Consider the following 25404-nt stretch of genomic DNA (forward strand, 5'->3'; position numbering starts at 1 on the left):
CACCACATTGCCAAAGTGGTGAGCAGTGAAAGACCGCATGATGGAGCAAACCTTTTGTAATTCACAGTTATTCATGTGCAACGTTTAACGTCCTTTAACCCCCAGCCTTAGTCACAACAAACCCCAAGTCAAAGTGTAACCCGCCCTCTGACCCACGTCCATCGCTAATGAACTCAAAAACCACTTCAGTTCACTTAGCCTCGATCGAAACACACAAACGGAAACCAGAGCTGCAGCTGTTGTCAAATGACTGTAAAACCGATCAAAGCAGGAACACAGCCTCAACCCCCAACCCCCCCCCCTTACTGCCTTACGAGGGCGAGCCAGAGAGAGAGAGAGAGAGTGATCTCCAACGGGGTCTATTGTGTGAGCCCCCCCCCGGTGCTTGGGACTGTATCGCGGACAGGCCCTGCCATGGAGGACCGTGTGTGCATGCACAGTCAACCATACACCAGGATCCCCTTACCTGTCCGGCCCTTTGTGCGCCCACCCCACTCATGTTACCCACTTTGGTCACCTGGTGAGCCCGCTCAGGCCCAGCCTGCTGGGCGTAACACAAGACCAGAGCCATAAAGGTAACGGGTTCAACGCACTCATCGTGTCATCGAGGGAAGCCACGGGTGAATGTTATTCTTATTCTACGAGTACGACACAACTAAATAAAACAGGCGTGGACATAAAAAAATACCAACCGACTATGTATTTTCATATCGTAAACGATGTCCACGCTTATTTAATTTGCTAGTGTTATCCTTCCCATAATAACTGCGTCGCGTGAATGTGGTCAATGAATTTAGCTTGAGGGAAACCGTTCAAATGATATCATGGCGCAAAATAGGGGTCCAAGCAAGCTCTGTACGGGAGATGGCGTTATGTCAATGTGCATCACGGTGAAGGTAAAGTGTCGTCTGTAGTCCATAGAATAACGCCTCCATCAGATGGAGGGTCTGGAGCTGAATCAGTGACTGAAACTGCCTTCACGATGGATTCAAACTGAACAACCCCCTGGTAGGTGGAACAATTGAGACACAAGACTTTGTGTAGGAAACGTTGTTATTCGCCCTTTTTTTGAAAAATGAAAAGGCCTGTGTGGTAACAACAACTCATCAGGTAGATGTCAGACAATACAATACACTTGAATGAATCAATCTGTAGGATAAGAGTCCTATCTGGGACCAGAGAACAGGCTAACATCCACCCCCAGCTGTGTGTTTGTTCTTTCCCTGTTCTCCTGATCAACTCTTCCCACTGGGGTCGGGTTCCATGTCGACCGGCCGTGAGGACAAGGGCTCTCTCCTCTTCACCCATTGGGGGAGCTGGGGCCCACCATGGAGGCCTGTTGTGTGGACTGGAAGCTCCCAGGAATATATTCCACACATTGTGGAAGTACTTACAAAAAACGTGCACATGGGTGTGAAACAGGATTAATGGGAGAATCGACAGACTAACAAGCCATCGTGTTTGTTTCTTTCAGAATGTAATGAAAGTGGAACGTAGATGGGAGGGTGGTTCACAAATGTACATTTTTTTTGGCACAAATTTGTTTATGGTCAAAGCTGTGAGGAAGAACGTTGAAGAATCGCGAATTGCAAACGAAAGCAATGATTTGACAGTCGCCCCAAAACAACCTGACCTTTAATGGCATACCTGTACCTGTGTCATTATTTTAGTGATGCATGACTGAGAGAGAGCCGGCCGAAATAATAGGAGCCACACGCAATATCCAAAACTCCCCCTGGCTTAGCGAGTGCGCAAAAAAGTAAACAAACAGGTTAAAGAAGTCGGACTGTGACGTCTGCGAAAAAAACACTTTCTCTGTTGCCACGGTGGCGTGGAACAAAATACCGACTCCTTTGCAGCCGCAGCACGGCCGGGGAGATGGCCACGACTGCCGATTCTCCGAAGTGAATGGATGAGGTAACCAGAGAGGCATTCTGGGGCTCGCATGTGAAAATAGTGGCAGCGACATGGTGAGATACGCTCGCCCTGCCTCGCTCTCTCACACACACACAAACAATCTTACGCTCTCCCTCTCAAATACAATCGCTGACTCCAGTGGCTATTAGGGCTGTCAAAATTGCTCAAAAACAGGACAAACTAATACAACGAGACATAACTACTTGTATAGGTAGTTTATTTAAGTTTAAACATATTTGACAACATATTACCTACACATAAATAAGTAAATTAACTAATGGCCAAGACCGCAGATCTCGCTCTCACTCGCTCTTTTTCTCTCTCTCTCGCTCCCCCTCACTCTCTGCACAGACTGGTTTAAATAAACAACAATAAACAAATGCTGAGTGCTGCTCAAGAGTTTTGTGCAAGCAATTTAAGGTCCCGACTCTTGTCCCAAATATGGCAGGCTTCATTCAGTGATTCAGTGATTCAGCCGCGGGTGTGTGTTTTTCCAAATTTGAATAATAATTTTCACCTTTGAATGTCTGTTTTTAAAAACTATTTGAATATATATATTAGAATTTAGAATAGTCGTTGACAGCCCTAGTGGCTATCAGCGTTTAGTGGGCCGCGACCCCCTTTCTAGCGCTGAAGAGGTTTGTGACCCCGGCTTGAACTTTAGTGTTTATCTGATTGCACACAAATTGTTTTTACCCAGTCAATATTTGCCCGGTGACGTCAATGTCCCGGTGAATGTAATCACATCACTCTTCGTCACACTTGGTGATGAGCAGTAGTTTTCTCGTGGCTATGAATCAATCGCCAGTCAGTTTGTGAATACAGGACGTCTGTGAGACATTAAAAAAAAATACAAATTGTTTGCTAAAAAGGATCATCACATTATATCAATCGATTAGGTCAGTAATCTCCTGAGACCTCATGAACGTATCAGGGGACCCCAAGTGGGTTCTCGACCCAAAGTTGGGACCCACTGACCAACTCGCTCGCACACACCGTCACTCTGACTCCCCTACTGCCTCTCTGATGTCCCTCCATCCAGGCAGCTGGGGAATGTTCTGTATCAGCTCAGGATAAAGACCTCTCACCCCCACCTCTCCATCCCCAGGAACAGCAAGGAGGAAAGAAACCTCCACACTGCCCCTATTGTTTGTTTTTACGGGGGAATTTGGTAGACACCGGTCACATATTTTGCAGAATGCTTTTTTTTTTTCCTTTCCTTCCTTTCCAACCATGCAACCCAATTCCAGGCTCAGATAGTCTCTGTAGCAAAGAAAGGTGAGTCCTCACAAAGCGTGTGTTTAGACCCACCCTCATATCTCCTGCTTCTCAGGTGAGTCCTCACAAAGCGTGTACAAGAACCCGTCCCCATCTCCACTGCCTCTCAGGTGAGTCCTCATGAAGACTGTTTTACGAAAAACCACATCTCCACTGAGCTCTCAAAAAGCATGGGTTTGGACCGTGCCCCTCTGCAGATGAGACCCTCACAAAGTGTGTGTTAGGTGGGCACTAAACCACGGAAGGTCATGGCATTCATAGTCGCCTTTCGGCTGTTTCAAAATTGGTGTGGAAGAGAAGTTCACGCACTCTCCGTGTGGAGCTTCATGATGTCAGAAGTGCGCGTCACACGACAAACCGAGGCAAGAAACATGTGCAAGGGCCAGGATGATCCTCAAACAAAAATTGGTTCTAGGAGAAGAACCAAATTTCCCTGCCCCTTCTCGCCTGCTCATCAGTCAGTCGTCACAAAGCATGTGTAAAGGTAGAGTTATGGTTGGATGTCGACGCAATGCAAGGGAGTTTACGGACCCATGTCGTCCTTGCGGACCCTCCTTGCGGACCCTCCTTGCGTCCACTGCAAGGGCCTGACGTGCGCCTCCCAACAATTGCACCCTTGCGTCAAGGTGACGCAGCAGCAAGGGCTGTGATTGGTCCACTAACATAAACCCAACGTAAACCCAACACAGAACCAAAACAGGTTCACGACTGCGTCAAAGCGACTGCGTGGTCATTGCGTTGCGTCAACGTCCAACCATAACTCTACCTTTAGGACCCAGCCCAGTCCTGCCTGCCTCTCAGGACTTCATAGATACACGACATACAGAATAAAACAGGCCCCACTCACCCTCGCTCTGGGTCCAGGGCTATCGCCCTCGGCTGGTCCAGCTCTTGCCAAAACAAAACTTTCCGTAAAGATCCATCGAGCTCGGCCACCTCGATGCGGTTGGTCTCCGAGTCCGTCCAGTAAAGTTTCCCTCCCAGCCAGTCGCACGCCAGGCCGTCGGGCGACGCCAGCCCGGACACCACCACCGTCTGGGCGCTGCTGTCCCCCGACTGGTTGAAGGCGGTGCACTTGATGGCCTCCTCGCTCACGTCGCTCCAGTAGATGAGGCCCTGGGCGTAGACGTAGTCCACGGCCGCCGCGTCCTCCAGCCCGCCCACCACCACCGTGGCGTTGGCCTTCCCGTGGGCCGCGTCCACCAGCCGGAGGTCCCGTCGGTTGGCGTACAGTAAGAGGGGCACGCCTGGGGGAGGAGAGGGGGGAGCACACATTGGATCAATAAAGCCAACCGCAGACCCAAGGGCACAGAGGAATTACATTCTGGCTGTTGCAACTCCATATAGTCCTTGGTTAGCTCTGTTTCTGGGAACCAGAATTCTCAGACTTTATGAAGTGGCGTTCTGCCCACACGCACACACACACACACAAAATGTGCAGGAAGTGAGAGTTGGTAGTTGTGGGGGGCGGCTAGGACGTGCGCTACCTCTACTGCTCCTTGGCTCGGTTCCTAACCTCAATTTGACACATCCAGCAACACATACCACGGGATCACTATCAGGGTCAGCCCCCATGGAGCTCCGTCCCCTCTGCACATACATGTCGGCTCTCCACGGGGGCATTTCCTTCTCCAAATATTTGGAGAAATCACAGAATCCCAGACCCACTCAATTATGCCGTGGGAGGAAGTACGGCGGGAACCTGACAAAACGGGTCCCTAATATGGGACCTCCTGTGTGGACATGTGTAAAAAAAAAAAAAAAAAAGTGACAATATATGCAACTTTTACTTTCAGGGCGGGTGAACTAGTGGTGAACTGCGTGTGAGGCTACAGGCTACAGCCGTTAACAGTCTCAGATACAGGAGGAGATGGAACAACTTATTTGGGAGTTCGTCTTAAAAGCGAGGACCGTGGACGGCGATAATAACGTATTCGTCATGAATGCCAACCAGTCAACCGAGGATTGTGTATCGTGATTTGTTGAGTGAATACTTATGCCTGCCCCAAGAAAGATCAGTAATACTTTCAGAAGTTGTGTGTAGAGCAAATGGATGGAAAATGTGTAGGATTGATGACTATGTATGTAGTGGTAAAATGAACCACAAAACAAATCAAAAAACTAAATGTGCACATGCATGCCCACATTGTTTACTTAAACACCCTCAAAGGGCTATTTAATTCAAAAGCCAAAAATAATCTTCCATCCCAAAATCAATACAGTGTGCTGTGGCAGCAAGTAATATTACATTTGGGGTTATATTATTATTAATTATTAGACTGCAATGCACACATTTCATTTTCATTTGATTGGGGGAGGGTCTTCTCCCCCCAGAGAATAAGTACCTTTCTATCCGTCTATCTTGTTTAACCTTGATGAATTAGCTTCGCAAACTAAACTTAGGAAGAGTAAAACTTGAGGTTAAGGAAACAATAGATGTCTTGCATGTTCCATATAAAACACACTCAAACATCTTAACTTGGAAGCAGAAACACATGCAGAGCAGTCTGAATCAGTCTTTCATATAACAACGAACAAGCTCGCACAAACCACATAAAAAAAAGTGTTAATACGCACCACTACACTCTTTCTGTTTGAAAGACATGTTTTTCTCATTTAGGGAAGAAAGCTTATTAAAACAAGGTGAGCCATGTGTTGGGGTGGTAGTATGGAACAAAATCTCTCAGCGTCGGTTAATAGTGGAATTTATTAATGTTGCACTGTGTTTGAAAGTACATCAGTCAAGCCCATTACTAGATGGCAACAGATGCTGGACTCTTAATAGATGATGCTTGGAAGAAGTGGTCAAGCATTCATTGGCCCCTGTGCTTAAAGTCACCTTTGCAATTGGCATCACACCTCGAGTCACCCAGATAACCACAACATGCAATTTACTACTACTACATAACTAATGCTGGTCTATATAGTGTAACACAGGTAGCTTAGGTGGTGCATGGCTTGGTTTGTGAATGGTAGATCAAAGCAGCGAGAAAAGGGGGGAGACAATTTCGAGCCCTTTGGTCTAGACACAGCTATCCAAATAAATACAGCTTGGGTAGGTAACGTTAGCGGCTTGGTTTGCCCGGCCATGCAAATACTGGGGATTAAGTCAACGAAGACAATACAGTTGTTGAAAACATTACTTATAAAACAAGGCAAAATAGTCATTTTAATAGTCCTTATAGTCAGAGCTCGGTTCACCATTCACCCAAGTTGCGCACAGTCCCCTGCAACCTTTATTAGTTTGGAGTCCAACATTCCCTCCTCTGGATGAAAGGAAAGTGATGCCACTGGACATCCACAATACGAAGGGCTGGACTCTCTCCGACGTGGTTTTACCCACTAAAACACGATATACGTGGACTGGGATAGAACACAGAGCCGGGGGAGCAGGGCTGTGCGCAGAGCCGACTCGGCTACGTTAGCTCGCTGCTAATAAAAACCTCCAAGCCTCCAACGGGCCCGCTCCGGTTATAAGTCAACGCGAAGCCCTGAAACCCGTTTCAAAAGGACGATACACACCTATACACAGACGACATTCAACACTGTACACAAGACCATGAACCCGGCGCAGCATTATGGTAAAAAGGAAGACGGACTCACCTCGTATCAACAAACAAAAACTACACAACAACAGAGTGGTCCGCAGCACGGCACCCATCTTTCTCCTTCGTCTCGGCCCCGCCGCCGCCTCGCTTTCTCTCCTCAACGCAGGCTTCTCATCGCTGCCTTCCCCCTTTTTTCCCTTCTCGCACAATCCTTATCCTCCCCCCAAACCCCAGCCTCAACCTCAGTACAAAAAACCGCTTTGGATCCGATATAAGGTGCGTTAAAGGAAGGTCTGGTCCATGTTGGCCTCGGGTCGGGGTGGGTTGGTGGCGCTGCCTCGGCGGCTCCGGTTCTTCTTACACATTGTCCTGCAGGAGCGATACGTCTCCTTCCGCTGGGAGGAAAAAATGCCAACCCTCCCCCTATACTTTTTTTTTTCGCTCCAACCTCTATCGCCTGAACACTCAGACGTGATCCATTGTTGTAGTGGATCTCGCTGCGCTCTCAAGGCAGGATACTTTTGGAGATGAATGCGTAAACTCTCCCCCTACCCACCCAACCAGACTAGTATATTTGTAGGTGCAACTTAGTAGTAAACATGAAGATTAATACAGGATGGCTCTGTTTAGTTCTGCAGGATCTGTTTGTCTACTGCCAAGAAACACATTCCTTTGGCTCTATTTCTTGTATTGTGAGAATTTACTAACCACCAACCCTGGTTATTCCCTGTGATTATTTAGTATTCCGGACAATGACTGGATCCAGAGTCATTCCTGAATTCAGAATAGGGGATGATTTTATTTAAAGTGATTCTTAGAGAAAGTTCTGTACGTTCGTTTTCACCTCATAGGCGAAATGATTTAGATCATTTCGTAAATCATGATAATATATTTGATGACTATATGTTGTATGTCTAGAAATGGGATTTTACCATTGCAATGTGTTATTATTTATTTATTTTTACACCATACAACATTGAAAAAATACATAATCCTGTACTACTGTAGTTTTGTGGATAATAAGACATAATAACAAACATGATGACAAAATTGTTTATTCAAAAGTCACATTATATTTCCTATAGAACAAAACACCAAATTCCAAAGCTAAAATGTAAATCAGCACTTCACAAAACAAGACCAAACTGTTACCTTACACATAATCTTACGATTTCAGAAATGAATGCAAAATAAGTGCCAACAACTTAGAATGTGTGCAACTTAATGCCTTATAAATTAGGCTCAAACTGTCTATAAGTGGCCTTCTGCATGCCAATAGTATCAACATCAGAAGCAGTTTGCAGTGTACCGGCCGCCCCCTCGCGGTCTCCTGAAATGTTATTATGTTAAATGTTATTTACCGATAGGCGTCTCCAATCACACCCCAACATGTGACACTCTGTACATTCACTTATACGCTGACATACATTAAAAAGTTACCTAGGAAAATAGTGTGGCCAGTGTTCTCTTAGCTTTTTTTTTTCATTATTATTTTTTTTACTATTTATAAAGAAGCAAGTCATATCAAAAACGCTGGATACAATTAGTGCATCGGATTCAAGGAATTGCATCCATTATTAAAATGTCATACACATTTAGAACAAGTGATGTGCGGACAAAATACAAAATAATGCTATGAAATATGTGTTATTAAGATCATATAAGAAAGGACTATTAGATTAAGAAACAACCACAAGCTTGTGTGACTATGGTACAAAGCGAGTGAAATAAATTAAAAGAAACATGCATGTGTGCACCTTATACAAACCGGGTGGAACCCCAGTGCAAAGGATTTCAAATTGAAAAGAGTCTTGTAGTAATTGGTTGTCTGTGATCCCGTGTGCCTCTAGAACTTGGCTAGAATTCGGAGGCTTCCTGAGTGTTTTTTAGGGGGGGGGGGGGTACAAAATATTGCTGTTCATTATCTGCATTCCAAAGCCATAGACTGTGTTTCATTGTCGTTAAAGGAACACCAAGCGGCTGTGATGATCGGTTGCTTCCAACGTCCAACGGTTCTTGATTCTTGCATCTTAAAACAGCTGCTGACATCTAGTGGCGAATGTGTGCAGTGGAGCCTCGCTTTACCCGCGTCCTTACAGTGAATATGGAAATAGCCGAGGGAAGAAGGCTCCCGCGTTATGTCCCTACAAACCAATCGTACGCATAGACTTGAGTTGGCACTGGTTATAGCATAAGAAAATATCTCAATCATCGAAATCCTCCACATCACTTGGTGCTCCTTCAAACACGGTGATAAATGATAATTTCAATAAATGCAAAACCATGTGCTATCTTGAAATGAAACATATTCATTAATAATAGTAAGACTCAGCGAAGAAAACAAAAAAGAGCGTTGCATGTGTCTTCCACTGCCCACAATGGGCCGTCTCAGCTTTAGTCTGTCAAACACAACGCGACAGCCCAACTGTGTGTTCCTTCTCTCCGTGTGGCCGTGGTGGTGAACTAAAGGTGGTGCCGTGGGTGGTGGTGGTGGTTGTGGTGGTGGTGGTGGTGGTGCAGGCCAGGCCGGGCCGGATGGGCCTGCGTCTCTCTACACCTCGTAGTGCAGGTCGTTGAGCTCCAGGCGGGTGTAGTGTCGGCGGTCGAACGACTCCATGGCTTTGCGGCCTCCGATGGCGAGGGCCATGGTGAGCACGGCCAGCCCCAGCACCATCAGCACCACCAGCCCGCTCTTGAGCGCTCCGTGTGACGTGGCGCCGTTTTTCCTCACGCCCTCACCCTCTGGAACGACCCCCCCCGGCCCGTCCGGTTTCTTCAGCGCGCGGTCCGACTGGACATCACCCTCGGCAACGATGAACACGCCGGCCACCGTGGAGGTCTGGACGTCCTCCGGCTCCGTGTGTCTGGGGGCGGCCGTGGTCGTGGTCGTCGTGGGAACTGCGGTGGTGGTGGTGGTGGACGTAGCCCTTGTGGTGGTGGTGGTGGTGGTGGTGGACGTAGCCCTTGTGGTGGTGGTGGTGGTTGGTGTCGTTGTTCTGGCGATCTGGGGAGTTCTGGGTTTTTGGGCGGGTTCTGGGGCAGGGGCCGCGGGGGTCGTGGTGGTGGTCGGGACCGGCTCGGGGGCCGCCATGGTGGTGGTGGTGGTGGTGGGGGTAGGGGTTGGGTCAACGGCCACCGGATGCGGTCTGAGTTTCTTTGCGTTTTTGTTGAGCTTTTTGGTGGGTTTGTTTGGCTTCCTGGCGGCAGTGGTGGTGGTGGTGGTTGGAGGAGACGTAGCGGCCGTGGAGGGGGGCGTAACTCGCAGCGTGGTCGTCGCGGCCGTCGTCACAGGGGGCAGTTCTTCGATGACGGGCAGTTCCTCGGCGGGCATCGTGGCCATGATGAGGACGGGCGTTTCTGGCGCCGTCGTGGATGGCAGCTCCCGGATGATAGGGACTGTGGCTGGTGGTGCTGCGGTGGTGGTGGTGGTGGTGGTGGTGGTGGTGGGTTGGGTGGTGGTGGTCGTGGTTGTGGTCGGGAGCGTTGTTGTTGTTGTTGTTGTTGTTGTGGTGGTTGTGGTAGGGGCTAGTGTCGTTGTGGTGGTGGTGGTGGTGGGGGCTGTGGTGGTGGTGGTGGTTGTGGTGGGAGGGAGCGTGGTGGTGGTCGTTGCTGCTAAGGTGGTGCGTTGCGTTGTGGTGGTAGGTTCCGTGACGGTGGTGGTTGGTGGGGGTTGCGTGGTGGTGGTGGTGGTGGTGGCGTTGGTGGTGGGTGGGGGTTGTGTTGTGGTGGTGGTGGTGGTGGCGGTGGTGGTCGTCACTGGTACCGTCGTAGTGGTGGAATGGAGAACCCCTAAAGGAAACGGACAAACGATCACAACAGTAGTACTATAGTAACAGTACTATTGACTTCATGTTATCAGTGATGACTACCAAGCCATGGTTAGATGGGAGAAAATGTGACATTTGGTTATTTTTACTGACTACTAATCTGTTATTTCTTTATAACTTTGACCTTTGTTTGTGCTTGTTTCATGTTACCATGATTGTTTACCATTTGGCACAACCCATCCTCACTATCCATGGAAGGAGGGATCCCTCTGCGGTGTTCCGTCTCAATGTTTATTTTCTGGATTTGGGGACTATCTCCTCACACTTTAGAGGGCATGGGGGTGAGGGGGTATAATGTGGGCCTATGAAGACCTTTGAGACTATAACTGGGCAAGGGCAAGGGCTACAGAAATATTAGCTGTACTTGAAAGAAGTATTTATTAGAACAGCTCAGCTATTCTTTATTTTATCTTGAATGTATAAAAACCACCAAGGAGAGAGTCAAGAGTCAATTTCCATATTAGAAATGATGTAGATACAGAGAGCGAGAAAACAGCCATGAACGGTGCCGGTGTTACCTTTAAATATATCGTAGGTGTTGACGCCTTCCACAGCCATCATGAGCGGACAGTCCTGCTCCGTGTCACAGTGGAACAGGAGGCAGTTGTCAGAAGCGGCCGGTTTCCTGGCCTTAAAGACGGCCATGTTGCACTTGGCTCCTGCGAGGAGGACGGGAACAGGGAGCGGACGGGGAGGTCAGACGTTGGACCGTTACAGGGAAGGTCAGGGAAGGTCAGGGAATGTCAGGGAACGTCGGTCTTCCTTGCTAAATATGTTCCGAATAGCTCGATATCATCATCACAACAACAACAACAAAACAATATTCTACAAACATTTGAATAACAGGATTAATAATAGTATTTTGATCACTATTACTAAATGCTCATTATTATGCGCAGCAATGTCGTCATGGATACGCCTACGGTTCTCAAGTCAATTCTCTACGGGAATAAAATTGTTTACTCAGATTCTAAATTTGAGTTAGAGTTTTACAAGCTTGTTGTTTACCGGCCCCCTGGTGCCACTACCATATACGGACAGTCACGCACAGGGTCTTTTATGGTCATCAAATACCAAATTTGGCTACCAACAAGCTAACGACTACGTCCTGTGTCAACGTGCCATATATATATGGGCGGTCCGTCTATTATTGTTACCTGGCGCCACTTCCTCTGAGCAACAGGCCAGGATGCAGTCGCGGTCAGTTTGGACGATGCGAGAGTCGATGACGGTGCCGGGCCGGCTGGAGGCCAGGCGCACGTTGACCGTGGCCTTCCTGTGCTGCCGCGAGAAGCACGTCTCCGGCTCCAGGCCCGAGACCGACACCAGGCTGGCGGAGAGCATCACCATCGCCATGGCGACCCCGGTTAGCGTGGGTATCCTCATCACGGTTGCCATGGTCACCGAGTGAACCATTTATTCCGGACCGGATCTGTCCTGTCTCTCTTTTAGGGTCGGTGATGTAAGCTCGGCGAAGTCGAAGGCAATCCAGGAACAACTCGTACGGTTTCTGTGGGAGAGAGTGAATTGTAAATATTACCTGTTTTACCAAATGTTATCCTTTTCTTCTTATTGCACCGTGGGTCGGGATAAGTGCATTTTTGATTCCTCTGTATGTCTGGCACATATTTTGGAATTGACAATAAAGCTGACTTTGACTTTGGAGGAGGTGTACATTATGTCCGACACAAAATACAACTCAATATCTGGATCTACCAAAACAGAATAATGAATAACATATAATCCTGTGATAAAGTTGCTTCATCAGAGATATATATATAATATACCGTTTGGTATATTTATATACCGATACCAGTAGCGTACTGATATACCAGTATACTATACCAGTAACAGCAATGCTATAGTCCATATTTAGTGTGCCTGACATCAAAACTACCTTACCACCAGGCAATGTTAAAAGACAACTCTTTGATCAATATGGTTACTTTTAAGGTTAGGGTAACCATCCTTGTAATTCTTGCGATTGGGTGTGCTCCCAATTACACAAACACAGCATAACCTGCTGTACATAATACATAGCATAAACACATTACACCGTTTATCGGGCCTGTACATGTCTCTATCGGCCTAGCATGCTGACTTGACTTGCTGATTTGTGCTGGAACTCATTAACCATTTCTCCCTGTAGTTGCCAAACTCTGTCCTGTCAGCCTCTCGGAAGAAGAGAGCCTTTAAAATGACTAGGCTACCGCTGTGCATAATGAGACGTCTAAGAAAAGGATGTTATGCAACGCTTCTGTCAGGGTTCACAGGTGGAGATAATTGTGTCACTTTGATCAAAACTCTAAAGTATGTAAAAATGTACAAGTTATTTTTTGCCAATGGGAACAGCTCAGGGGTGAAATAGGAGACGAGTGTTGGAAGAAAGACAACATCCACTAAGAAGAAGAAAGACAATCCAGAGCCTTGATCTAAAAAAAATAAAAAGGGGGCTATTTTCTGCTACTTCCAGAAAGACACTGTCAAACGCTGTCATCACTTATCAGTCTACAATCCCTGACAAACTCAAACACCAACTGACAGCTCACCAACTCAGTCCAACACTCAAATCGGCACTGCCTTTAAAACATCTACATACATGTTATCCTATCTAATTTAAATGTAATCACATTGATAGTCCTACTGTACTTACCAGCAGCCAGTGAGTGTGAACGGGTCCCCATAAGATGCTCAGATCTGGCCAGTGGGTCCACAGTCCAACCAACACACCCCTTCAGAGCAGCACTTCGACCCCGGTGTCTCCTGTGTGGGACATATAGCACACGCTGTTATCTTTGCACTAAACTGCTGCCAGCCAGCGGTATCTGCCTTATCACATTGCCATCAGTGCCTGTAATGTTGTTACAATGGAGGGCACGTCGTAAATCAACAGGATTAGTTATCTGCATCTGTAGCCTATGAGGATAGTGCTAAACAATCCACAGAAAAACACAGGCTACCGATACGCGTAGGACGCCACATAGAGGCTATTATTCGCGAATCGGTGGTGTAGGCTATCGATGCGAAAAGCGATGCTCAAAATAAGACGACGGCTGGTAGACTCAGTGTAGCCGGAGGCCTCGGCGACACACACAAATGGTGTTTGGCGAGACACTCAATCCTACCAAGAGACACCCAGCGATGCAATTCTGTGTTTGGTGGTCTTTGCATCGGCCTACATGTGCAACCTGTAAATGATCCAGACCTCTCGCCACCATGTAAGCCTGATACCCCGGGTAGGTCGGTGGGTAAAAGATGGAGAAACAAACGATCTCACTTGTGAGGCACTCACACAATGCAAAAGCATGCTGTAATGTATTATAGCACCCATGCACGTACTTAGCCCGTAATCTTGGAGGACGAATGGACCTCGGCGCAGCATCCGAAGAGCACACACTCAGACACCGGTCTTCGGCTCCACAAACTGGTTTCACAAGCTGCTCCACAGCGCTTATGTCATAGCGACCCTGCTCCGTTCCGAGAGGTACCCGTTACCCGTTGGAGGACTTGTACAGCATCTTGTCGATCGCTACATCCAAAGACTTCTCCAGAAGCAGCTTTGTACACAGGGCTACGTAGTGTGGGCACTGCGTGCCTTCAGATCTCAGTAAACATTCTCCCGTTTGACTTCATCCACCATAGTAGGAATAATAACCCGAGTCCCGTCCGTGTCGGATCCCTAGTCTAAAAACGATTGCTTTACTGTTTCTTAAGTAATCTATTTAGATATCTTAGAGTTGGTGCGTGTGGGATGCGAGAGATGCTCTCCTCCGACTCTGACCCATTTTAGTCTTTGTCCTCTGAGCGACTGGTAGGGGGGAGGGATGCGCGCAGGTTTCGAGCCCAAACAACGCAGACTGGGATTCGGAATTGCCGATGACTCGAAGGTGACAATGTACAGACAAAACCAGTTGAAAAACACAGTGGTCACCTCCCACCTCCAAAAATACACTATAAAAACTGTCATGGCTTTAATGGCGCATTTCACAAGCAGACATCAATAATTAAAGGACATGAACAATACATTTGATAAACTGAACCATAATGACATGTGTACTTTTATATAATATGCTACTAGGCTATATAAACCATTTCAACTTCCCTAAGTTGACTAGATTTTCTATGTTTTCCTGCAACATAATATTTTTTGATAGGGTAACAAAGAAAAAAAAATTCATTAGAGACCCCCCCCCTCCAAATGCAACAGTCATTTTGGTTTAAAAACATGCTCATCAAGATCCATGTCATCTATACAACTTTACTTGAGTATTCAGAATTTTCAAACTTGTTTTCCATGAGGCTTATTGCCAGTATAACCCAGACATTGAACTGTCCATCCATGCATCCAAAATATGCTTGAATAAAATGCAGAAGCATTCAGGCAGGCAGCACTTTCCCAACATTTATCATGTCAGAATTCTCATTCCAGATCAATCAATGCAGCAATGGTACAGGTGGCAAACTGGCCCTACACTGTGACTGAATCATGTCCCTGTTCAGTGTGTTCATCATTCACATCCACCGCCTCTTCATCGAAGGCCGAACGCCAGACGTTTAACTGCTGAGGAACCAACAGTAGGGGCCACTTGGAGCTCTTCTCCTTCTGTCTTTACTCCATGTCCTGCATCACAACGTCCGCTGGGGCCGCGGCGGCGGGGCCCTTCCCCTTGCGGTTCCTCCTCTTCCTCGCCTTCTTGGTGGTGGCCGGGCTCGGAGCCACGGCGGGGGTGGTGTCTGGGTCCTGAGACTTTGGGGCTGCGGACGGAGCCACTATCAAGAGAAAAGCGGAACATGTACAACGTTATGTATTTATACACGCATCTATATGTAGTCATTTTTTTGGCAGGTTGGTTGTGACCTTTCACAACAAACGCATGCTATTTTGGAGCATAGCATTGTTTGGGTCAGTCTATTATTTTTAATGTCATTTATTATTTTACATGGTGCCGGGCATTTACATTTGATTGTAATATAGCTGTTACAGTAGCAGTAGCAGATTTTGTGAAGGGATTTGATGTCTTATTATAATTATTACAAAATGATTTGTACTCTAGGGTGTATTTTTATGATCAATGCACCAATCGGTTCCTAGCCCATCACTTTGGGCATTAGCAACCATATTTGATTAATTAATATGTAATAATTATTAATGTATGGTAACTGGGCCAGATTTCCCTTCAGCAGGTCAACAAATAGCAAGCAAGGGGTTTGATTCCCAACAAGGGCAAATTAGTATCTTATTTTTCTAAAGCTTCTAGGTTAGATCTCCAAAGTTCATCTTTCGGTATCATGAAGCAAGATGCCTAACCGCTACCTTCTCTGTAATGATGCATCTAAAATAATTGTACTTTGAAACAAAAGCATCTGCTAATATGATCGAATAGGAAAAAGCTGATTCAAGTCATTTGAGACGCTTCTCGAAAAGCTTCAGTTCACAGGTAAATCTTTGTTGTTTTATTTTATTCCTAAGTGTCTGTGCCTGGTCTATAATTACCGTCCATGCTTGACTTCTCCCTCTCCATGTGACCCAGCTGTTTGAGGAGCTTGTGCTTCTTCTTCCCAGACAGAGTGATGTTGGCCCTCTTGCTGGTGCTGAACACAAGACAAAGAAATAGAATCAAAAGACAGCACAGCATGAAAAAAACAAAAAACACTGCACCATGAAACAGGATATCAGAGAAGATAAGTCAGTGTTTCCCATACATAGACCAATGTGTGGCGCAGCGCCACAGATTCAACAACGAGCGCCACAAATTGATTCCGCTTTTCTTAGCTCGATTTATTTAAGTTTAACTCCGCCAGCCCGTAATCACCCCCCCCCCCCCAATATAAGCAGTGGCGGTTTTAGGCACGGGCGAAAAATGAGATACGAGAAAAAAAATGATCTGCGCATTTTCTATTATCGATAATACCCACCCCCCAATTACACAATTAAAAAAACAACCAAATGTAAGGAATGTAGCCTGAAGCCATGTATTCCCATGCATCTGACTCAAACACATGCATATCTGTTCCAGTAACGTATATGCTTTTTTTGGGCAACATAAATACTTCATGAATGGATATCAACAAGACCGAGTTGTCTGTTACTGGAAGGGCTGTCAGACACAATAGATGCTGTAATCACGTGCAATCCGTGGACGAATCTCCCTCCTGAACCACGATGCTGAAAACATTACTTGAAGTGGGTAGTTGTAGTTGCATGCACAGCCAAGAAAACTAGTAGGCCTAGCCAAGTTACTAACTGGGTTATTCAAACAGTCAACTCTACATGATTAGACGATGTTGACAATTATACGTCCAATAAAGACACAATCCAATTTCATCTTATACACCGATTGTTTCATTTGGTAAAACATCAAAAGTTTGTTATTTTTCTTTTCCCCAGACCTTTGCGATCTTCACTCCCTAATAAAAACCACGCAGGGCGACAGCCAGCTCGTCAGGAGCAATTAGGGTGAGGCGTCTTGCTCAGGGACACCACGACACTCAGCTAGGAGGAGCCGGGGATCGAACCAGCAACCTTGCGGTTACCAGCCAACCCGCTCTACCTCCTGAGTACAGTACTCACTTTCTCTTCCTCAGGTGATGGATGGTCGTGAGCCCAGCGTCGATGATGGCCCCAGTGATCTGGTGCCGCTGCCGCTTCTGCTTTCCCTGAACCCTGCGGCGCTTGAAGACATTCCTCCCCAGCTCCTGTCCAGCAGAAATGGTAGAATTGAATAAACAACTTTGTGCAGCAACCAAAAACCTAACACGTCACCGCAACAATGTTTACATTCTGTTATCGTAAAGTAGTCTACCAAGATGGTTCACGTTATTTCTCAATGAGAACAGAAGGTGTCTGATCTGGTATTGATGGTGTGACGCCATTTTTGTAGTTCTAATGCATTTACAGTAAGAATACTTGACTAGTTGAGGAGCTCCTTAGGAACGAGACTGAGTGAATGATACAAATAACAGCGCGAAAAACAATGTCGTATAAACATAAAGGATCAGTTGTATTAACTTAAAGTAGAGTAGGTTGCTATCGCAAACACTTGTGCTACAAAGTAGCCAGATGGTGCTAGCTACTTCATGTGCAAAACACGGTTTCATTGTGACTACAGGACATCGCGGACTTAAATCAATACTGTGAAGTTATTATTGAAGCATTGCTCGCGTTTACTTTTCATCTCATGACGGATAATCGGGTTTTCTTACTGTTTTGGGCCTGTTGATCTTTCCCCCTGGAGTGCTACCCATGCTTGCGTTGCGCTGTTCACGTGGAGAATGAAAACTTCCGGATTGCATTCTACTTCCCTGCGCCTATTGGCTGCAGAGGTCTGACGCATGGCTGGGTACCATCTTCTGCTGGAGCATCTTCGCGTCTGTTGTCTCCATCAAGCGGTTCTCAAACATCTGTCATCATTAGCTTTGTAATATGGATTAGATGAATAAAACCACAGTTAAAAAAGAATAATTGAAAAGGTTTAAGCAAGCTTTGTAAACCCAAACATTGTGATTATATAAACAAATGAATACAATGAAAAGTAGAACGCTTATCAGTCTCAATGTCTGTCCTTACCGTGAAGTATGAAAGCTTCACACATTTGGCCAGGTCAACCTTGCATAATGTGTCTCCACCTAGATAAATCACACACACACACACACACACACACACACACACACACACACACACACACACACACACACACACACACACACACACACACACACACACACACACACACACACACGGAAGGTGGAGGTGAGGGTGGAGTGTGTGTCTGAGAAACGAACTAGTTGGGGTGTGTGGCACAGTAATTCCAAAACAGTAGGATGACACGACAGTTGGTCGGTTTCTCTCTCTCTCTCTCTCTCTCTCTCTCTCTCTCTCTCTCTCTCTCTCTCTCTCTCTCTCTCTCTCTCTCTCTCTCTCTCTCTCTCTCTCTCTACTCTCCCTAACTGTATGGACAATTTATTTCCACCAGGGGGAGCACTTATCCCTTTTTAATCATAGCCCAATGTATTCTTCTGTCTTGAAGGGAGCTATTAAATGATCCCTTTCCCAGATGTATTTACCACTGAAACCTCGTGGGTTTAACATTGACAGTGTGACAAAACAATACACTTAAATGTAAAAACAAATATGCATGGTGGACCACTGTGCCGTAAAGGCTACAGGTAGGCTATTCATAATCATAACATCCCAACATATTGCTTTGGTTTGTTAAGTTGAAGCGTGCTGCATCTCACCATCACCAACCAACACTTCATCTTAAATGCTGTTGCTTCGACTGTTGAACAATCTTAGTCACACTCTGCCAGCCTCACGCCAAGCCAAACCTGTCATGTTGCAGAGCCCGCTGGAGGAAAACGCTTTGAGGGTTCTGGAGGAAGCCAAAGCATTCGTCACGCCACATTCTTCTGCCTAGAAACTGTTGATCATTTGTAATTGAATTTTGGACGGACTGCACGATGAAGAATGGCAATTTGTTGTCACGTGTTCCTCTATCGAGTGGAAAGTTGTAATTTATGTGCAGTCTGTGAATCTGTATGTGCCATGATATAAATGACCTTGAAATGATGAAGAGGTATTCTCCTGGTGGATGTCAGACATTTATTCTTTGCTGATTATTTTTCTTGTATAGCATTTTGATCTCTCATAGCCTAGTTCAGTGGTGGAGTCTTTCCATGGAACCGTTGAATAATAACGTTATGTCACATGAAATATGATATATATATATATATATTATACATATATATAATATATGTATAATATATATATATACAAATATCAGCACACTTATTCAATGTATTTTAATATACCAGATTCATTTGAGACTAGTGTAGCACATTTTGCTTACAGAACAGATGGAGTACCATTTATAATGTGATTTAAGGAGATGGGAAACCTAATTACTAATCAATACATAATTTGACCTTCTGAGGAACTGCGTCTATTCTGGTCTTTACATTTTCTGTTCAAAACCCCTTGAGGATGTTTGGATGACAAACCAGTAGGCCACTGGTGTGTGGTTCCTGTACTCTATGCTGACACCTACTGCTGCAGTTGAACATCACATTTCCAGAGTGGTACGGCTGAGGAGTACATGGGGACAACGACCACACACACCTGATACATTCACGCATTATTTATCCCTGACTTTGAATTGAGTTAAAGTAGTTGCATGTATAATATTTTAAACCATTATGAAAATATATTTGTGTCCTGGATGTTGGGTGTTGTTTTGCTGTTTTCACCTGGTAATGAAAAAAACAGCATATTGCTGTGAATCCAAGTTATTTTAAGAACAGAATTTAATACGACTGTATTGGACATACAGTCTATCCTGAATGGGTGATGGAAAAGAATATATGAGTTCCTTCCCACCGAATGTAATGCTGCTGAAGTGCCCTTTTGCCAGGCATCAAACCTAGGACCTCTGCTAGCTGTTCATTGCCCCCTTTATTCACATGCATTACATCAGAAAATAGAGTAATAGAGTATTTGACTACCAGCCAAAAGGTTGTGGGTTCAAAACCTCAATGTCTGTAGTGTCTGTGGTCATGCAGACAAGCAAGATCCCCACCCACAATCTACCCATTAATCATATGCACCTAAACCTCCATGGGATAGGTCTTGATATAGTTATAATCTCCAGTCTTAATTATGATCATTGTTATGTGTGTGACTTGTATGTAATTGTGTAATTTTTTTGAATGATTGATGTGTGATTTGCTGCTACTTGCCCTCTTCTGCTGCCCCACAGGGACCACAATGGAAATAAGCCTTTGGGCTTTTTTGTTTCATCCCTGACTATGTACGTATGTATTGTAATGTATGACACAGAGTGCTGTTTCATATTTTATATATTTATCAAATAAAATCAATCAATCAATGTGTGAGTGGACATGCCACGCCCCTACACTGGATGGGACCTGCAGCGGTCCACAGCCATGAAGTGGTTCTGGATACAGGGGTTCTTGTGTTTTCTGAACGGGAATAGGTGCAGTTTATTCAAATCGGCTGCATCTTTATCAATGGACGCATGGGGACACTCACACATACACACACAGCCGGGGCAGAGTACTGGCAAAATGTTTTAATTGGTTCATTATAGAGTGTTGTCTCAGTGCAGGGGCCAAACAACATCAACATCAAGCAGTTATGTGTTCAGTTTATGTACAGAGTGAACGCTGGCGAGTCGAAGGACACGAAAGGTTTTCCAAGGAAATTAAAAAACAAAACGGGATTAAAAAAAACGACATTTGACCTCAGTGAGAGGGGCGTGGTCCGCATCGAAGGTAAATGATACCTACAGTTTCTCTAAACAGCAGCGACAGGAACAGAAACACAAAGCCAATAGTCCAAAACACAAAAGACACCGACGATTGAAATCCCAAACGGAAACGATAGTAACACACATCGACCGTTGTTAATTCTTCATTTCAAAATTGACCACAAAAAGAAAAGCCACTTAACAAAACATACTGGTTTATATTTTTTTATATTTATATATCTAAAGTGCATTATGGTACAAAAATATAGAAGGTCAGCAGCACCTTGATACAATTTACAAAATAAATACACAATTCAGACGAAAATAAATTACCGCAAATCATTTTAAACTGGTATAGTCAAAACAAAAAGAAAAAATTGCAAGGATTCACAAAGATTCAAATCTGTTGTCCTCACAGATCATCAAATAATGTTTAATCATATTTTTATTTAATATATTGTCATCATTGTCACTATCCGGCTGTATTAGAATATATACAGACAATAAATATGTTCCTATTACTTTCCTAAACAATCACAATTACAGAAGACTGTAACATGAGTTTATAGGTGTCCACGTTAACTTTCTGCAGGATTCTGAAAGGAAAGAAGTGAGAAAAGAGTTCAGTTAGTTTATGATTTTCTTCACTTTCTTGTGTTCAGAATAATTAACACTCAGTGAGATAGTCTCAAAGTCAAAGCTAAGGAAGAACTTCCGACATTTATTCAGGCTTAAGTGTTTTTTAACATTTTTGTAAGTGTGGGTCTGTTTGTGTGTGTGTGTGGGTGTGGTGTGTCTGTTTGCGCGTAGTGCGCATGTGTGTGCCTTTGTTTGATGTGCGTCGACACAAATATCCCAAACATTTTATGAGCCGGGCGCTGAGTCAGACGACAGCCATTTGCACAGGTGTTTGTAATCACATCAAAGAGAGACACCTCGCTACGCAAACAGGCCTCAACATCAAACAGCCCCGAATTTATCTGAATGGAAACAAGAGCCGGCAGGCAATGGGAAATGTGTGTGTGCCTTGAATCTGTTTATGTGTCTAAGCGAGTTGCTAGTTTACAGAGTGTGTGTGTGTGTGTGTGTCTTTGAGAGACTTTGTGTGGGAATGCTGGGAGTTTGTGCCGTGTCTGTGTGTGTGTGAATACAGGTGTGTACACGTGTATGTGTCCGTGCATGTGTCCATGCATGTGTGTGCGGGTGCATGTGTGTGTGTGGTGTGTGTGTGTGTGTGTGCGTGCATGTGCATGTGTGTGTCCACATGTGTGTGCATTGTGTGCGTGCGTGTGTGAGAGCCAAAGCTGTCACGGTCACACCAGGCGTCTCACCTTTGTCAGAAGCTGACAGTGTTATCTCTGGGTGGGAGTGGGGGGGTGGGGGGGTGGAGGGGCGGGTTGGGGGGTGGGGGGGGGGGGGGGGGGGGGGCTGGGGGGGGGGGAGAGGATGCAGCCCTAGTGGCCCGCCCTCGGTAGACCCCAGAGAGGCCTCCACCCCAGGTGGTACCCGCTCCCGGCCTCGTCCCGGGCCAGCCACCGCAGCGAGCGCGCCCGCCTCTTCCTCTTCTCGCCCTCGCGCCGCTTCCCCGACCGGCCCTTCTTCTTCTTCTTGCCCGTGGCGCTGCGGTCCTTGTAGGCCTGGGACTTGTTGGTCTCCTGGGGCAGGTTGGTGCCCCCGCCCAGCTCCTCCTCCTCCTCCAGGCGGAAGCTGATGGGCAGGTTCTTGGTGCCTCCGGGGGGCTTGGAGTGCAGCGTGCTCCCGGTGGTGCTCAGGTTGATGGTGGTCGCCAGGCCCGGCAGCACCACGCCCACTCCTCCTCCTCCTCCTCCTCTCCTCCTCCGCCGACTCCAACTCCGCCCACGCCCACGCCGACGGACGCGGCACTGCCTACGCCCACGCCGACAGCGCCACCGCCTGCAGCACCTCCACCGCCGCTGCTACTGCTGCCGCCTACGCTGCTGCCACCGCTGGTCACGGCGGGCCGCACCGGCAGCTCGCGGATGGCGGCCGTGTGAACCTCGTGCAGCAGCTCCTGAAGCCACATGCGCCGCTTGAAGTCCTGCAGCGTGCGGCCTTTGTCGTGCATGAGCTGAGCGTGAGTCACCGAGCGCTTCCTGTGAGGGAAACACAGAAGCACAGAAAGGGCGGTCGAAAGGTTAGGGCGTTTAATGTGGACGATTTTTGTGCTACAATCCCTTTTCAAGTTTTTTCAAAGGTTCAATTGTTGAACGTACAGAAGCAGTTATGTTAATTGGCCAGCAGAGGTCAGTGTAAAACAAGCAAATGAGTGCGCCGTTTCACACGCTTCCCACACGCTATACCAGGGCAAAAGCAGGCGTCACAATTGAGTTGAAGCACAAAATGAATGCAGGCTTTATGTCTTCCTTTTGTTGTTGTTATGGCATCCGAGACATGGCGATGTCTTCCTGTTTCGACGATTACAGTAATAGTATCCTGGCGACCGCCCGCAGTCCTCTCGTCTTCCCTTCTGCCCTGTCACTCCCGGTTGTCGTTGACAACACTGCTTTCATTGTGCACTAGTCCCGTTTTTTCTCTCTCTCTCTCCCTTATTTAAAATATTTTTCTGCTCCTGGATCCATGCAATGAACTCATGGGCTATCATCATAACATGATTAATAGAGCCAGGGGACTGAAGCCTTTTCCAGGCTTGTTAAAGTGATACACGAGAGCCTACCTTGCCAAAGGGGTTCAGATGAGTTTTCCCTCTCTTTTCGGAAAAATGGCCGCCCCCATCACCTCCCCCCCCCCCCCCCCCCCCCACCCACCCCCAAAACGATAGTCCATTAACTATGACCGCCTATCACTGGGCCATTTGTGTAGTGGACTACAGTGCGGGGGAGCGGCCCTCATATCCTAAGGGCTGTCAGTTTTCATTAAAATCCACTAACGCCCGCTCCATTCCTCGCGGCGAGAGAGTTACCGTAGGTGTTAAGTTTTTGATATTTTTTTTGCACCCGCCGCCAAGTACTTGTGTGTTCCCACAGCGAACGAAGACGACTTTGGTAGCGCCTGCCACTTACTCTTGACTTTTCTATTTGACTTTCTTTCCTCTTCCTAAAACAAAAACAAACCAACGCCACTATACATTGCGCCCCCACACCACCGCCACCACCACCCTCCACCACCACCAACCCCACCATCTCGTCTTCACCCGTCAGTCCTGTAATGTTGACAAAGAAGGACTTCATGGAAGACCCCTGGAGTACTCAATTGCTGCTCCTCCATTTGACTGCTCCTCGATTTGACTGCTCCTGCCAGGATTCACCTGTGACCTGTTATCGTTTCAGGTGCTGTGCGTGCGTGCGTGTGTGTGTGTGTGTCTGTGTGAGAGAACGCCAACAGGGCTTCTCATGCCTCGCTCTTTGCTTTGCCCCGGTGTCCCGTTACCCAGGCCCAAATTCTAACGAAAACACGAGAGAGAGAGAGAGAGAGAGAGAGGCCGAGAGCGAGCGAAGGGGCGGGAAAAGAACAATGTGTAGAGTTCGGTGGTAGCTTCGGCGGCGTGGGAACGGCGGAGATAGCGCTGGTCTCGGTGGCATTAGCGCCGGACTGTAGCGCTATCTCAGGTGTCTTGAACACATAAACCAAGCAAAGCCCCGACGAAGACGTTGCGTATGCGTGCGATGAGCTAGCTAGCTAGCTAATGTGGGGCTGGACGCGCTAACCAAACAAACGCGCGCACACAAACAAACTGATCTTAGTGTCTGATCGCTTTGATCTCGAGTGGCGGTGTGTGGTGGGGAAATCTTCTGGCGGGGATTTCGGGGGTATTGGGTGATTTTTTGTCAGTGAAATAAACTGTCAGCGCACACACAATGAGCCGAGAACTGAACACAAACTCCAGGCTCAGGTGTTTTCACCCCCAAAAACTTGACACCCCAACAAGGTTACATAATCCACCCATTCCCAAATAATGAGTTCCTCCCAAACACAATAGTCCACAGCCATAAGTTGGAGAGTAGTTGCTTACAACGCATTCGCATATTTCCCATAAGCCCCCCCAAAAAAAGACAAAATCACAAACATCAGTCACGCACACAGGACGTCGCGCCGTAGAATCAGCCTTTCTTCCGAGGTCCGACAATAACTGTGACGACGTCAAAGAGAAACTCCCCCCCCCCCCCCCCCCCCCCAACCAATCAGAGCGCTTCCTTCCGCTTCCTTCTCCTCAAACACACCGGCCGTTGACTGTGTTCCGGAGAGACCTGCGTCGTTGCTCATGGGGCCGGAGCCGTGCTCCCAGTCCCAACCGACACCGTGGGTCCTTTACAGCCGGGTGGGATTCTATCTTTTTTACTCCGTCTGCCAGCTGATTGAAGCTCTGTGGCTCGGGGGCTGTGGCCCGCAGTCAAACCAAACATCGGCCTCGCCTCCCTACCGCTCCGGTGGCCCGTCGCCAGACTGTATTGATTGCTCACATTTCTCTTCGCCGTTCCCGTGCCTTTGGGGGCTGGGGGGGGGGGGGTGGGGGGGTCGGGGGGGTGGGGGGGTCGGGTGGGCAGGCGGGGAGTGGCGGGGTGTCTTTGATGTGTGCGTCAGAGGACAGGA

General features: G+C 46.9%; 4 protein-coding genes across 4 annotated transcripts in view; all 4 read right to left on the reverse strand.

Moving 5' to 3' along the window:
- lrp6 (low density lipoprotein receptor-related protein 6) overlaps window positions 1–7075 on the reverse strand; it is a gene marked incomplete at its 3' end in the record, with an annotated part of 42883 nt that extends 35808 nt beyond the window's left edge. The window contains exons 1-2 of the mRNA XM_084486323.1: window positions 6799–7075; window positions 4043–4442 (exon numbers count right to left, since the gene is read on the reverse strand). Coding sequence (XP_084342449.1) covers window positions 4043–4442; window positions 6799–6856 — 458 coding nt within the window. The 5' untranslated portion in view covers window positions 6857–7075. The remainder of the gene's footprint in view (window positions 1–4042; window positions 4443–6798) is intronic.
- Window positions 7076–9294: 2219 nt separating this feature from the next.
- mansc1 (MANSC domain containing 1) lies at window positions 9295–11968 on the reverse strand (the record flags this gene model as incomplete). The annotated part of the gene is made up of 3 exons (XM_084486324.1): window positions 9295–10100; window positions 11089–11229; window positions 11728–11968. The coding sequence occupies 3 exons, from the start codon at window positions 11966–11968 to the stop codon at window positions 9295–9297; spliced, it is 1188 nt and encodes a 395-aa protein (XP_084342450.1).
- A 2560-nt stretch (window positions 11969–14528) lies between these two features.
- Window positions 14529–17835, reverse strand: c4h11orf98 (chromosome 4 C11orf98 homolog). Its single transcript, XM_084486145.1, has 4 exons — window positions 17774–17835; window positions 17142–17266; window positions 16065–16162; window positions 14529–15340 (listed from the first exon to the last, which is right to left on the reverse strand). The coding sequence occupies exons 1-4, from the start codon at window positions 17813–17815 to the stop codon at window positions 15180–15182; spliced, it is 426 nt and encodes a 141-aa protein (XP_084342271.1). The 5' UTR covers window positions 17816–17835; the 3' UTR covers window positions 14529–15179.
- Window positions 17836–22289: 4454 nt separating this feature from the next.
- pthlha (parathyroid hormone-like hormone a) overlaps window positions 22290–25404 on the reverse strand; it is a gene marked incomplete at its 3' end in the record, with an annotated part of 6706 nt that continues 3591 nt past the window's right edge. The window contains exons 3-4 of the mRNA XM_084486325.1: window positions 22801–22949; window positions 22290–22663 (exon numbers count right to left, since the gene is read on the reverse strand). Of these exons, the coding sequence (XP_084342451.1) occupies window positions 22290–22663; window positions 22801–22949 (523 nt within the window). The remainder of the gene's footprint in view (window positions 22664–22800; window positions 22950–25404) is intronic.

The sequence above is a fragment of the Micromesistius poutassou genome (genome assembly GCF_964030765.1).
Source record: "Micromesistius poutassou genome assembly, chromosome: 22".
NCBI lineage: Eukaryota > Metazoa > Chordata > Actinopteri > Gadiformes > Gadidae > Micromesistius > Micromesistius poutassou.